General features: G+C 35.6%; 1 protein-coding gene across 1 annotated transcript in view; it reads right to left on the minus strand.

Moving 5' to 3' along the window:
• Positions 1 to 13,482, minus strand: part of ELP4 (elongator acetyltransferase complex subunit 4) — a gene marked incomplete at its 5' end in the record, with an annotated part of 115,321 nt that extends 101,839 nt beyond the window's left edge. The window contains 2 exons of the mRNA XM_009577029.1: positions 3,464 to 3,548; positions 13,343 to 13,482. Coding sequence (XP_009575324.1) covers positions 3,464 to 3,548; positions 13,343 to 13,482 — 225 coding nt within the window. The remainder of the gene's footprint in view (positions 1 to 3,463; positions 3,549 to 13,342) is intronic.
• Positions 13,483 to 15,399: the final 1,917 nt, after the last annotated feature.

A 15,399-nucleotide genomic window follows, 5' to 3' on the forward strand; every position in this document is an offset into this window, starting at 1 on the left:
AAGAACATCCACAAGAACAACATACTAACAGAGAAAAAACTGTATCAGAATATCAGTTCTCTTATTGGATAAAGGATGACAGATGCTTGTTTCACAATATTAAATCATAAGGGTTGTAAAAGATAAAGCTATTCAAACACCAGATAATATCAGAAGTATTTATTTTGGCCAGTAACAGAATTTCTACCAGTATAATTCTGTCAGGCCCACAAGGCCCTGACAAATGGCTTATTCGATAACTGAAATATAAGAAATGCATAAGTCTAATATTCTATAACAACAAGCCTGCAGCAGAGAGTAGGATAACATTTTTTTAGATATACCACTAGATCTTTTACACTCTCAGTTTGGAAGTTTGGATTTTTTTTTTACCTTTTTCCTGTAATTTTTGTAACAATGTTTGCTTTCGCAGCAAGAATTCCGATTATGAAGAATTAAAAAACCCAACTCGAAGCAAACAAAAAACCAATCCCACCCAACTTTATTACCCTGAAAGTCACCCAACTTGAGCTCCAAACTATACAAAGAAATGTTAAGGAAATATAATTGCCTATGAAAGTTCTGTTGTCAAACATGAAAACCCCAAAATATTCTTAAACAAACAAGTGCTATTCTGCATGACTTAAAACCATGCTCATTTTATAAAGGATTCATTCTTAACTGATCAGCAGCAAAGAGTTACTAGGAGGTTTTAGAAAGGATGTAATACTGATGCTCGTATTTCTAGGTTATACATCATTCAGATCCTGAATTTCCAAATAGATCTTGGCAAAAATGTTTCAGTCAGTGTGAACAAACAGGTAATTGCTTTGGATAACTTCAACCAAACTTTTCTGTAGCCTAATACCTCAAACAGGAATTAGTGTCCTAAGGCCCACAAAGTCATGCAGGACAGTCAAGAAATACTAATCTATGATGGCCAACAGCAGATGGTCCTATGTTAACTAATCATACTAGGTCCTAGAAATGCCTGACCATTTTAATCAGATGTCTACTAAACCTCTAATGGTAGTTTTCACTAATTTTCCTAATTGTGTCAAACCTCTGTCAGCTGGAGTGAGTCACATTCTGCCAACTTTTCTCCAGACCCCTCTTCAAATACTGGTAAAAAGGAGTAGTAAGTCTAAGTAACATTGGAATATTGATGTGAAATTAGCCAAAAATATCTGCAAGTTTTACCAGTCAGGTTAAACCTTTCCTTTGAATCCAGGTCCAACAAGCAACACATTTCTATACCTCCACAGTCTAGAGATTTTGGAAGGATTATACTTCACAGTACAAAAAAATGAAGCATTAATGGCATCAGCTTCTGTCATTCACAGACAGTGATTAATGGATCTACTGAAAGTCAGTAAGTAAATCTCTTGAAAGTTCAGTACCTCCCTGCTACGTTTTGGCCCTTGCAGTTTTCTCCGAACTTCATGAAATCCACTGCCAATAGGACCCACCCAAAGGGGAGACGACCATACATGCACAAACTTCTCAGAAGCTTGTATTATTATTATATATAGGAAAGGACGCAGGTCCAGAAGAATACAGGCTGGTCCTTACTCTAAAATCTTCATATCTGGCTACTTAAAAAGTACTTCTGAAGGCTCAGTAAATAAAGGGGATATGGAGTAGCAGAAGGGTGAATTTCTCATAGATTTGGAAGATAAAAAGATCCAAGGCGTGTTCTGGGCCATAACTACACTCAACTCTGGACATATTTTTAAAAAGTGTGTATTAAATACTGCTTCGAAACGTACAAAATTTGAGTGTACAAAAAAAGGATGATGTGGAAAAGAGGAATCTTAAAAGAAAGTAACAGAAACTGCTCCAGGAAATGATATGCATTATCTCCTTTGAAATAGAAACAACTACACAAGTGCTAATGGCTTTCTAGATGGATAAACTGGCCTGAAAAAAACGCACTCTTTTTCTAACATTCAAAGCTTCACCTCAGAAACTTATATACATTATTTAGCAAACATATACTTCTAAATTCATCTGAATTGAAGTTCTGGTTTTGCTTTATTGACACTAGTAAGACATTTTGAAACAGTGAACAACAAGTACAGAAAATAACTATCCGTGATGTTTAATTTTTCCCTGCTTGCAAGCAAAAAACCCAAAAATATTGGCCTGACCAGCCTTCATTTTCTTTTACATGTGAAAAAAAAATTCAGGAATATACAAACTAAAATAAGAAACACCAGCCTAATCTCTTCAGTAGGAGGTTGTTTGCTGGCTGAAGGTTGGCAGGGTGTTTGTTTCACTCAGTGCTGCTCTTTGCAGCCAGCAAGCTCTCGGGCTTCCACAGGACCTGTCACCATGCGGGAGGAGCATCTCTGCGCGCGGTGCCGTACGGTAGGATGACATGCCTGTTGCCATGGCTACCACAGCGAGTGGGGAGAGGTGCCTGTCAGCGACCAATTTACTTCTCCAGACTGGCACTGCCACCAAAGGGAAGGCAAGCTCTCCCATAAATCTCAGCAGAGACTAAACGCTGAGCACAAATAACCTAAATTTACACACAAGTGTTTGGTGCAGGTAACGTTTCTAAAACATACTGTTAGACATGAAAACATCCATTCCAACATGATCTTCCCTGCAAAAATGATTTCTAAGATATTCAACTGGTAATAGTACACAGTCTTGTATTATACTATTTGAGGGTCTTCAGCATCTATATTAATTAACTTCTACTGTAGTAACATTTCTATTGTACAACAAAAAAGATAATTACCTATCAATTAAGCATCAATATATATAATTTATTATTTTATTTCCATTAACTCCAAAGAACTCACATATTACTGAAGATGACAAAGAATAATAGATAGGGCACTGCTCAAATTAGAAAAGGGCTTTCAGCCTATGTTGTTACACTCAAAATGTTTTTGATTACCCACACTATGATTTATGAATAGTACAGAGATCTTTAGAAGTCTGGTAAGCTGTTTTGATTTGTAAGTTTAAATAGCATTCTTATTTCTTTACTTGTGTTTCAATGCTCACTACATAAAGATGCACACCATTTAATTCATTAAAAAATTCACTCCACTCCAGTTAAAACAACATTGAAAGAATCTGAAAGTTTAAGATTGAATTTTCAATCTCAAGAGTCTTGAGACTGCTAAAGCAATAGTTTGGAAAAAAATACTGTAGGGGAAAATGCGTTTTGCTTAATTACATTATATTTGGCAATCCATTTATTAGCTAATTGCACAGAATGTGCATTTTACTGATGTTGGCTTACAGTTCTTTCTTGCATGGTCTACACATCTGTAACAGGTAAAAACTCCAAATGAACATTAAAATATGAACCACACTCTCTATTTACTTTGTTTGTTTACTTTAGCAATGCTTAGAAACAGCTTGTTCCTTGTTACTTTGTCCAAGACCTTCTTGTGCCACCCTTGAAAATTCAGAAAACAATATTAGTTACAGGATTATAGAAGAGTAAGAGAGTCTTCAGTACCTGGGGATCAGAGCCATCAAACCCTTCCTGATAAATGATCCTCTGGATGGACTCAAGCAGCCTTGCGTAAGCACTGTTCATATTACTGTTGGTAAGAAGAAATAGTTTAGTAACGCATTTTAATACTCTCCTATACGTCTCTAACAGCTGTATTAAAAATAAATGTAAGGCAGATGCAGCTTTCAGTCCAAAAGTGTCATATAAAAAAAAGTGTCACAAAAGACAAAACCCAAACCTCTTTGAATAAAGTTGACATTATAAGCAGTTGTGATTGCTTCATGTTAACTAGTTCAGTGCTCAGACATTTAGTGAAAGCTAAAATCTCTAGGGATTAAGATAACTTAATTATGTCTGGCTCACTTACATCTAGAAGATTAATGATTTAATGTACCAACTTAAAATTGAAACCATTACAGCACAGTACTAATCTTCTATAACTGACAAAGATCTACCCAACTGCTATTCCGAGTATACCTTAAAATACCCTGATGAACAGAGTTGACTTTCTATTACTGAAAACTTTAATACATACAACTGCTACAACAATCAAAATCAACAAAAAATGAAAGAGACAACATTTTCACCATTAAAAAGTTAATGTAGTTAATTTGGTAGGGTTTTTTTTTTTTAAGTATTTTTTTTCGATAGGTACCACAGTCTGCTACGCTACAGTTCCATTTTGTATCCATACACTACAGGTGTTATTACTGCTTTATTTGCATGACAGTGGAATTGTGAGGTAGAATTTATTTTAGGTATTATTTAGAAAACATAACATAAAATTAAAAAAAAAAGCAAACCAGTGGCTATAAATGGATTTAAGCAGACTTAAAACCAAATGAAAGTTCAGCAAATTGTCTCATCAAAGTCTTAGAAGGTCCAGTTCCTGCATGTCCAAAGCACTTCTTCAGATATCCATCCCAGCCATGCTCTCCAGTCCACAGGTTAACACATACAAAGGACAGAAAATCCTAATCTTCACTTTAAAAAAGCAAGCCAGTTGTTCACTTTTAAAAGAGACATACTGTTTTCTTAAATCCTATAGAGCATACTGGCTTGTGTGTCTGGACTTGATGTAGGTTCCTCACTGCAGCTGAGAGTTTAAGTCCTTCTATCTTTTCTAGCTTCGGCATTTCCTCCTAGTCTCACTAATTACCATCAAGGGTTGTGGATTCAAACCTTCTTGTGTACTTCTTGGGAAATACGACAGATTATTTTGAAAATTAATTCAAATTAATTAATATTCTTACTTGCTCCAATCATTTTATATGTCTGGTCTGATAACAGCCCAGGTTGGAAGGGACCTCGAAAGATCACCTGGTGCAAACATTAATGAAACTATTCAGGTTACTTTAGTAAGAGCCAAAACTGTTATCCAAATGTGTTTTACTAATGAACACCTAAATAAACCCAAATAAACTTGCTTTCACACTTTTGCACAGGAGAGAAGACAACCTTTCTGAGAAGCACTTAAGAGTTGCAAACATGTCTTTTACACCATTGCTTTAACTCAGAATTCTACATTTCCTTCAACAGTATCAACCCAAACCCAACTCCTCCAATACATTTAAGTTATTGACATCTACAATCAAAAAAAGTCATATAGTCATAAGAATTTTGAGTTTTGAAATACTCAATGTCAGAAAACATTAAGAGATGACTCTTCTCAGATACAAATAAAAGGGAGAGTTTCCAAATTAAACTCTGTTTATTTGTTTTCAGATTTAATACTCTGGAAGGCTACTGGTTAAACTGATGTACCTTAATAATTTAATACTCTCTATGAAATTCACAGCTGAAGACAACTGGCATTATATAATCTCAACATGACATTTAACATGTAAAGTCTGCCTTGCTATACAAAAAAGAGCACCTCAAAGAGAAAAGAAAGAGTAAACTTTCGCTTATGAGGTCAATTACTTTCCTAGCATTTAGTTGCAAAAGGAATGGCTGTTAAATGTTATACCTACACTGTCTTGCAGGTGTCAGTTTACAGGGTAGGTGGAGGGGAAGAGGGATTTAGCCTCCACGCTAGCCAAAATGTCTTCTCTCTCCATGTCTTCACATTATCGCAACACACACACAACCCTTGTTGCTTACACAGCGCTGCGATTTCTTCCCAGTTTTGCCAGCGCTGGAGAGAATCTGCAGCACTTCACAATAACCAGAAGCATTCGTGTATCCTTATGGATATTCCTTTATCCTTTTGGAAAAAGATAGAAATTGCGGCTCAACATTAGGAAGGAGTTTGCAACTATCTTGTAGCCATAGCCAGGAACACAGTATGTGTAATACAAAAAGACGACTGTGGTCTTTGACACCACAAACTAGCATTTTCAAGTTTGTGTATCTATCACTTATTTTGCTTATGAGTATTACCATATATCTATAGGGATGCCAGAGAGTATACTGCAATCACAATACTTGCCAATTCCTGATTTGTTACTAACTTGCTTTTAAAAGTTAGTGGATAAAAGAATAAAATACCTAAAGCATTAGCAGAATTAAAGGGTCCCAAAATTAAAACAAACAAATAAAGGAGATCTTCAATTAATCCATCAGAAAAAGATTTGCAGCAAAGAAAGAATTAAAGGAAATAATAATGTAATGCATATAGATTTCTTTAAAATGTAAAAATAGGTGCTCTTCTGCTTCTTGCGAAAATATTAATGGTTTACTTGAATTTGAACCATGCTATATAAATAAGCACATGGAAAATATTGCAGAAACACTATTTATAAAAACAAGTTGCATTACCCTTCTGGCAATGTTTGTCATAATATTTAAGGAAGGAAAGAAGATATTTCTTATTTTCTAATTTCTAGTCTTTTTTTGGCTTTGTTACTAAACACCATTTAATTCTGATAATGAGTTTAAACAATTCCTTCTTTACTCCTTTTTTTGTTTAGCAATTTAGTAATGGATAAAGCAGGAGCTGGCAAGAAGGTATCCCGGTTACAACAGAGCCTCTGAGTTCTCTGTTGATAGTTTCTAAGCAGTTAACAAAGGTTAGGTTATCAAGGGTATGACAAATAGCCTTATTATGTATAAGGAGACCCCATTAGGCAAGACAGTTAAGCTTGTTTTATCTAAATTTATCGGTAAATCTAGACTCCAGATAAATTTATTCTTTTTCAAAAGCACATACATTCTTAAGGTAGAATATTATTGAAAAACTACAGCTTAATTATTTTAGTTCCCTTAACTATCGAACTTTCTCTTTTGGTAATTGCAACTGAACAACAAGGATAGAAGTAGAGGGGTAGAAAGTAAGCCTTTTCTGCGATGCACAGAGTTATCATAGAGGATATTTCTGCCTTCCTGTTAAGTACCAGCTTTAGCAATGCAATGAAGAGGACACCAGAATATCCTAGCAACATCAACCGGAAAACAGTTGCTGTCAGCTGCACAACCCAGTTAACCTAGTCCTAGCATTAGGGCCAGGACATAACTGCCCTTCCCTAACATAAAAAATAATGAGATAAGAAAGAGAAGGTTTATGCGTTCTTTTGGCACCAAACACCCAGTCCCATTTACTACTTCCTTTAGGAGTACGGACTTCCCAATTTGTTTTCAATTAATGTTTATCATGGGGCAATGAACTTCTACCCATCTTGAGTGATTATCCAAAAGGGGACCCTGTAATCTACTTTAGCATCAGGTACCAGAACTACAGAAAGGAGCGCAAACACAGTACTCCTCATCTCCCTCCGTCAAAAAGCAGATACACACACATGCGTGCAAAAACACAGGAAAGAAAAGAAAGATTGATCCCAACTTTAAGGTAAGCAAATAATGTATATAACCTCCAAATCTGATCTTTAAAGTAAAAGGCCAGTCAATAACTTAGTTCTGTCTAATGAGTCAAAGAATCTCCTTTCTTTGCAAGTCCATAAAGAAGCCAAGTGCTTGTGTGGATAGGAAGAGAGACATATGTATAGATGTACGTGATTTCTAAAAAGGGCCAAGAGTTTCTGGCCCAAATAAAGCCTCTACGTCTCTGATCCTGCAAGGGAAGCACTGTAATTCTCTTGCAATAGACATTAGCTACAATTACAGAGACAATTCACTCACTGAAGAACAGTTTAAATAAAATAGGTTTCTTAATGTGATGCTAGAGAATTAGAAGCACCAAGATGATTTGCTCCTTTTTACAAATACGTGGTTCTTATGCCACAAAATATTATGACAAAGGACCTTGCTTATTAAAAGATGCAGCACTATTTTTCCAAGGATTGTAAAATATATGTTCACTATACTCACCTTCTGTCAGGAGAGTATAAGCTGTACAGGAAAATGTGGTACATTACTTTTTTTGTATATTTTCTGCTTTAACTGCATAATCTGTTTTTTGTCATTACATCCCCGAGTGGTGAAAGGCAAGCAGGGCAAAGGATTGTTCTTCTTGCTCCCCACCACTTCCCAAAGAAAAGAAGGGTGGGGGAAGAGAACTGTTCCAAATTTCAAGGAGGAAAAATGAAACCTAAGGCCTCCAAAGCTAATCACCCTCCAAGTGAAAAAGAAAGGGAAAAGTAAAGCTGGTCAACAAGGTGAATTCTAGGTGAATCTTAACAAGTTACAGATTAAGTACATTCTTTGAGGAACATTAATTACATACAAAAGTAGCAGGTCTCTATCAGGAAAACAGAAAAAAAAACCACCCAAAAAGGACAACACTTAGGGAATGCTTCGCTCACATCAGTACATATGATAATTTAATCAAAAAAGTGCAATAAAAAAATATACTGAGCTTGTAAAATCTTTCTTTACAATTACTAGCTTGTCATTGCAGAACATATAGCTTATGACTGTAGAATATGTTAGTTGGGTTAGGTACACTTTCCACGATAACTACATAATTTAAGGTGTCTCTTCAATGGCTGTAGTTACACAGGACTATAACAATTTGTTTCAGCCTGAACTTAAACCATGCTGTGCTCTGCTACATTACAAATATTTAGAATGGATCATGCTAGCTAAAATAATGTGGAAACATTTTGAGAAGAGGGAAAAGTTTTTCTTCCTCCCCCGCCCCCCTCCACTGATTCCTAATTTTTTGCAACTTCTGACACTATAAAGAGGTATCATCCGTCAACAACAATACCATTTACTTACGGAAAATTATATACTAGGCAAAACTATCAGTTTCCACTTCCTCCTCAACCTCTGTATTAGTGACAAAAGCAAAACATGCTTAGATTTAAAAAAAAAACAACGAAAACCACACCACAGATTTTGGTCTGTACTCCTACACAATTTAAGAGAAAATTTCATTCAGAATTGTCTTTACTGATACATATCTTGCAAAGTATACCCTTTAGAAAGCCATGAAATCTTTCCCAAACAATCCACAAAACATAGCCTATTAATGTAAATTATTTCAATAATGAACTATCCCCTTTCTTAAAAACGTCTCCTTATTTTTGAAGGATTTGTCAGCTTTCAGCGTTAACACATTTTCTGTCAATCTTCTTTTGATAAATGAAATTGAAAAAATCATAATTTTAGAGATTTTCTGAATTTCAAGTCATTTTTGTAACCTTTTTTTTAGATCCTTCCAGGCTATCAGTACTTTTTTTGAGGTACTGTCAGCCTAATAGATTACAAAGATTTCGCAATGCTATATAGGTAATTAACATTATGTGACAAGGTGGGTTTTTGGCTATGCATCTAAGACCATAGTCTGAGAACCTTGTGTTTAAGAAATTACATCCTCTAAGTGGAGACATGCTAACTAGCCATGTCCATGCTTCTAGTTCACTGTAACACAGAGTAAAAGAGGTTAGCTCAAGCTCTCAGTGGGACCTTCAGGCAATCAAAGATGAGGTCTCATACAAATTGTTGACTTCTATTGGAAGGGTTAACTGTGACTATCATATTACTTTCTTTCAAATCATTGTCTAGTTAATCAAGAGAACAGAAATTTTTACTATTCTATGATATATTGAAGTTAGCTTTAGAAGCATAAGCATTGTATTGATTTTCCAAACAGTAATGCCAACAAAATAATATCCTTTCCCTCCCCCTTTTATAAACTTTCCTTAATGAAAGCATCCTGACAGGATTCTGAGCTTGTTTTCATTCCTTGAGAAAGGAATCCTTCCTTCAGAATTTCATCACAGTATCTGTAAAAAATACAGTACAAGCCTGCTGGGTTTCTGTAAAAGCATAAATGTTTTGAGAGCAGTGAAATGATTGGTAACATTCATACTTAATATTGGATTTAATACACTGTGACTAATGTGCATTAAAGAATCACAGAAGATAGGGATGAAAAGGACCTCAAGAGGTCAGGTAGTCTATTTTCTTGCCCCAAGGCAAGATGAACTACATCTAAACCATCTCTGACAGATATTTACCTAACTTGTCCTTAGAAATTTTCAGTGATGGAGATTCTACAATACTCCCAACCTGCGTTTGCAGGGCAACTTCTCATGCTAATCATTAGAAAAATAACTCCTTATTTCCAGCCTGTATTTCTACCGCTACAGTTTACTGTAGCCCACTACTGCTTGTCCTACCTTCAGCAGACAACAGAGTTACTACCCTCTGCATGTCAGTTTTTAACATGCTTCAAGACTCTGCTTAGATTTGTCTAAGAACTTCCATTCTTCCGTCATGGGCCATACATCCCAGTTCTAGATGTATACCCATCTTCACAACCTTCTCTAACTGATCCAGAATTTTCTTGAAGGATGCTATCAAAAACTGGACAGCCTTGTTACGGCTGAGCAAAACAGAACTACTTTGCATGTCTTCCACATTAAATTCCAGTTTATCACCTCCATGCTTTTTAAATTATGCTTTTCGGTAGCATTAATCACACAACACTGCTAATATATTTTATGTTCAAGATACTTTATAACCCCAGATCTCCTTCTGGAGACCTGCTACACTATTTTATTTGTTCAATTAATTATTCCTACTAGGATGATACTCGGGGCGTCTTCACTGAATTCCATATAGTTTATTCCAGATCACCAACCTAAATCTTCTTGAATTCTATTATCTAATGTGCATGCAATTACTCCTTCCACTTTTTTCCAAATTTGACATTATGACTGCAATAAAGATACTCAGTGCTCAGGATATGTATCAAGCCAAATTAGTACTAGACTATTACCAGACCCAACACTGGGATAAAGCCTCGTACTTCACTCAGGTTCACCTGTGACTCAATGACAGCTTATTTAGAAGATAAGGATTTAACAATCAACATGACAAAAAGAAAACTGTCAAACCAGTCTATATTCCTCCTTTGACATGATAACAGACTTTATCAATGGAGAATATCTCCTGTTTTATTTTAGAGCCTTTTGACTCTATCCCAGTCGAATACCCATAAGCAAACAAAGGAAACACTTACTGGGTGAAACTACCCTAGAAGCTTAAAAATAGATTATATTATTTTTTCTGGTACTTTTTGGAGCACTGATATCCGACAGATGTCTTCACCTTCTTGTCTCCTTAAAGACAGGCATTGCTTTGGCCTTTTTGACTTTGTGGAATGTTGACAATTCTTTACGTTTTACCAATGAACTTCATTAGGTCCCAGCTTGAAAACATTTACGTATTTTCTAACCTGGTCTTTCCTTATGTAAATTGGGTAGTCCAATTTGTTGATATCAACTGTGCCAGGTGCACATCAATTTGGTGATCAGGGTAACGGGAGAAGCAGCTTTTCTTCACTTCCGTCATTTTTTAAGAACTCTAGTTATACAACAGTGATGAACAGAAGCTGAAATTCTAATTCAGTTTATTTTTTAAACGTGTGTCAATATTGAATGACTGTAATTATGGGAAGCTTAAATCTTCCTTTTCTCTACGGAGAAATAAGCTTTATTTCAGAGGCTGTAATTCTGAAAAATTCTTCTTCCCACCTTGTTTTAACCTTGTCCTAGTGCAACCTTTTTAATACAAAAACCAGTGGTGTCTGTGGTCAGGAAAGACAATAATCAAAGTTAGAAGACAAATGATCTACTGTAAATGAAGAGAGAGACGTACACATCTTTTCACAGTTCCCACAGATTTCTGTCTGAGAGTTCACTATTCCCAATGTGTTCTTTATTCCTCCCTGTCCCTTACCACATTGCATTGTGGTCTAAGAAAACGATGTTTAGAATGGTGGTTGTCTGTTACCTTGGTACCTGCCTTTACTCTCAACAATACAATTCTTTCATTTCCTCAGGAGAGGCTTCTTGAAGGAGACCCATGTTGTGGGTGCAGGGAGAAGAAAAGGACATAAGCCTTCCAAAATCCACCTTTATTTGATCACGTTCCTCACCTCATCACTCTGTGCTCTACCAATTTGCCAAGCAAATTAACTAAACCTCATCTTTCCGTTAGATTAAAACTAAAAATAAGGATAGAATTCATATGGTAAGAACGATGAACTTTCATCAGGATAGCACACAAGGAAAATATCAGAGTTAAGCAAGGCTTATAAAATCAAATGCATAAAAGTTAAAGCCCATTTCCTATACTATACATATGAGTTACTTTGATTTTAATGTAGAATGTACAAATACTTGACAGCCATATAGTTAGTGGAATGAAGCCCAGAGACATTCTAGTTAGCTAGAGAAAAGGCAGAAAGGGAGTTAAATTGCTCAATAACAATATAAGCACTTGCAACCTATCTGCCAGATACTCTTGTGTCTATCCTCTATGGCCCTGCTACTAAAAAAAAATAATTATACATAATATATAAATAAAGTTGGTTCGAATATCTACTATAGAAAGAATAAAATGTAAGTTCTCTGCTTTCTCCTGAAAGCGTGGCTTTTTTTTTTTACAACATCGCAAGAATTTACTTTACAAACCAGTGACATTTCATCGTGTAACACAGAAACAAATTACAAAGAGACTTGGCTTTTGCTTTTCTACAGCTCTAATAAAGGTGCTTCATACTGTGCTTCTTTCATAAATCTCAGGTTTTATATCTGAGTGTAATGTAATGAAAATCAATCACCATAAAGCATACCGTACTACTACTTTCAGGAGTTGGCCCTATTCACTGGGATCTATAAAACTAGGTATTATATAAATTAAGTGACTGGGCTGAATAAAGAGATTGCTAGCCCATACTTGATGTTTCACTTGACTTGAAACGTCTCCAAGACAGACACAACGGACATGTGTGCTACAGGCTAATATGAGTCTTCGCTACTGTCACTCATTTTCTCTTGGTCTTCCTTGATTCATTACTGATAGACATAAACTATAATAAGTTATTCATTCAGAGAAGAGTTTATGATTTTCTCTGGAATTAGGGGTGTTGCGTACGACATAATTAGTGATTGTAATTCTATTCACAGAATTTTGTATCTTCCTTAGGTGAAGCTGTAGGACGTAAGAAGAAAAAGTCACACAATAAACTAATCTGATATAGCATTCTAAGGTATGTAGGTCAAAGATGGCCTGTCTTCTTAGCCCTAAAAACTGTATGGATATCTTTCTAAGACTGATAGCCACCTGACACACACATCTCCGAAAGCTGATGGGGCATGGTGCTCAGGGAGTAGTTCACAGACAGATAGTAATAATTTTCTCCAGTCCCCACACTCAGCTGTCAGTAGGGCTGGACTGAACATGCAGCTGTGTCCTAGGCTGTCCTAGTAATGTCTGCCTTAATTGTCCCTGCCAGCTTGCTTCCTCCCACAGCTGAGGAGTCAGTATACTGAGCTGTCTCTGTGCCACAGCAGCTTTGCTGCCAGTCATGGCACGTAGCACTGACATGAGAACCACAGCTGAACTGCCTGTAAGCCACACGTGGCTACAAGATTTTTCACAGCAAGTGTAGATGCAAAAATATCCTTTACTACTAACATGCAGACAAAATATGAACACATAAGAGAAGCATGTGGTATTATAACTTACCATGTGTTCACTTTAGGCTGTAAAGACAATTCTTCAGGAAGGTAAAAACTGTGCCATTTTATGGACTGAAACCGTTCTGGAGACATTGTTTTAGAAACATCGTAATAATGGCCAAACTTTGTAGATGTTGTTGGGCTGGCCTGTGGAAACAACAATACTGACTACAATAACCTATTAAATTACTATCTGTCAAAAGAAAATAATTAACTAGCAATACACTTGAAAGAAACCTCTGGTTTTTTTCCCATTCAGCTTAAGCATAAGCTTCAAGTAGAACAACATTATAATATTTACTACTAAGTTTTGGTTCCCCTGCTGACATTGTATAATGTGAATTTTTCACACAGAATTCAACTCGTACTGTTCCAAGTTGCATCACCAAAGTGCAGTCAGATACTTAAAAGAGTGTATTTTTGCACATGTTCTAGACATACGATCACAAATTTCAGAAGGCCAGATATATGAAAAGTGTAGACCATGATGTGTTCCACCTATCTGATTTTTCAGTATCTGGGAATTATACTACAGAAACATTTTCAGTTGACTTTGAAAATGTTTCACTTTATTTATGATCACTAAGAAAAAATACCATTGCATCTTCATATATCTGATTTTAATAGAAAATTGTAAAAAAGAGGAAATAGTTAAAGAACTACTTTTAATTTCTTGAATTTTGAATAAATAGCAGGTTGAGCATTACATAGACATTACACACAGTAAATATGGTTTACTATAATGAAGATACTTTTTATCAGCTCTCAATTTTGGGTATATAAAACATCATAAACCCCTCAAATTTAATATATACCATAGCAGGAATTACACATTTTGAACATGTTTTGCTAGTAAATAAACAGAGGAAATGAATGCATATTTTTGTTCCACATTAATGGAATTCAGGATGCAACCTGCAACATTATTTGAATTACACATACAATGTTAAAAAACCCCTAGATTGTTATAATATACAGTGTTCAAGTATGTAGTAGCTGTCTGCTACAGTAATTGAACAGTTTTTGCTCTTCATGTAACAATCCATTTTCCTACTCTTCTGCCCTTCCCATTAAAAAAAAAAAAAGCTATCCTGGAAAGAACAGCATTCAAGCAGAATAAACCTCAGAGGCAAGCTAGTTTCTTCCAGGGAAGGAAAACACTTGGCACAAATGTAAACCACTATATAGTATTTTTTAATGTACACACTGAAAAGGAGTAACAGATTACCAAAGCAATATTAGAATTGATCTTTAGGTTATGGCACAAACACCACTGTGCTCCTGATCAGATTATTTCTCATCAACTGTTCTAACTCTTTTGAGGAAAAACAAAGGTCATTTAGAATAACCAAACAAGTTTTGTAATACAAGTATCAATCAAACCCACAATATTTCTAACTGATAAGACGCCTGGACCAAGAAAGGTGCTGGATCCTAGACTTTTAACAGCAGCTTTGCATGTCAAAAGAAAGATTACCTATTAGTTTATTTTGAGGACAACTACCCTAAGCCTGGACTGCATCTGAAGCGTGCATTGTACAATGCAGGAATGTGCAAAAATATTTTTAAGTAATTTTTCTATCTCCCAACTCCAAGACTTACTGCTAAGCTGAATCCCCATAAGAGCCAAGAGCCTCCTCACATATTAAATGATAAAGTATTAAGATAAAATGAAGTATCTCAATGGTTGTGAAAGAGAATAGGTGAGACAGAAAAGGTAAGAGCTGAAAGTAAGAGAGATGTTGAAGACATATTCACACTGCAGAACAGAATGCCTTTTAAAGGTCGTTCTGAAGAGAAGTTTGGATTGGTAGGTAAAATGAAATGGTATTTTGTTTGTATTTAAAAGCACGGAATTACTTTTGAAATGTGACTAGAAATACCCTCAATGATTTCAAAAAGTTTCTCAGTAGGTTCTATAACAACTTAGAACATTCTATAAAAGGATTTTTCTTTTAAGCAGGCCAATATATACATTTTATCTGCTATCTGAAAGTTGAGCAGTGTTGTGTGTGTATGCAATGAAAATTCTTTGGAACAACTTCTGCTCCAATTTCAACATCT

This window comes from Fulmarus glacialis, unplaced genomic scaffold (assembly GCF_000690835.1).
Source record: "Fulmarus glacialis isolate BGI_N327 unplaced genomic scaffold, ASM69083v1 scaffold11544, whole genome shotgun sequence".
In the NCBI taxonomy this organism is placed as follows: Eukaryota; Metazoa; Chordata; class Aves; order Procellariiformes; family Procellariidae; genus Fulmarus; species Fulmarus glacialis.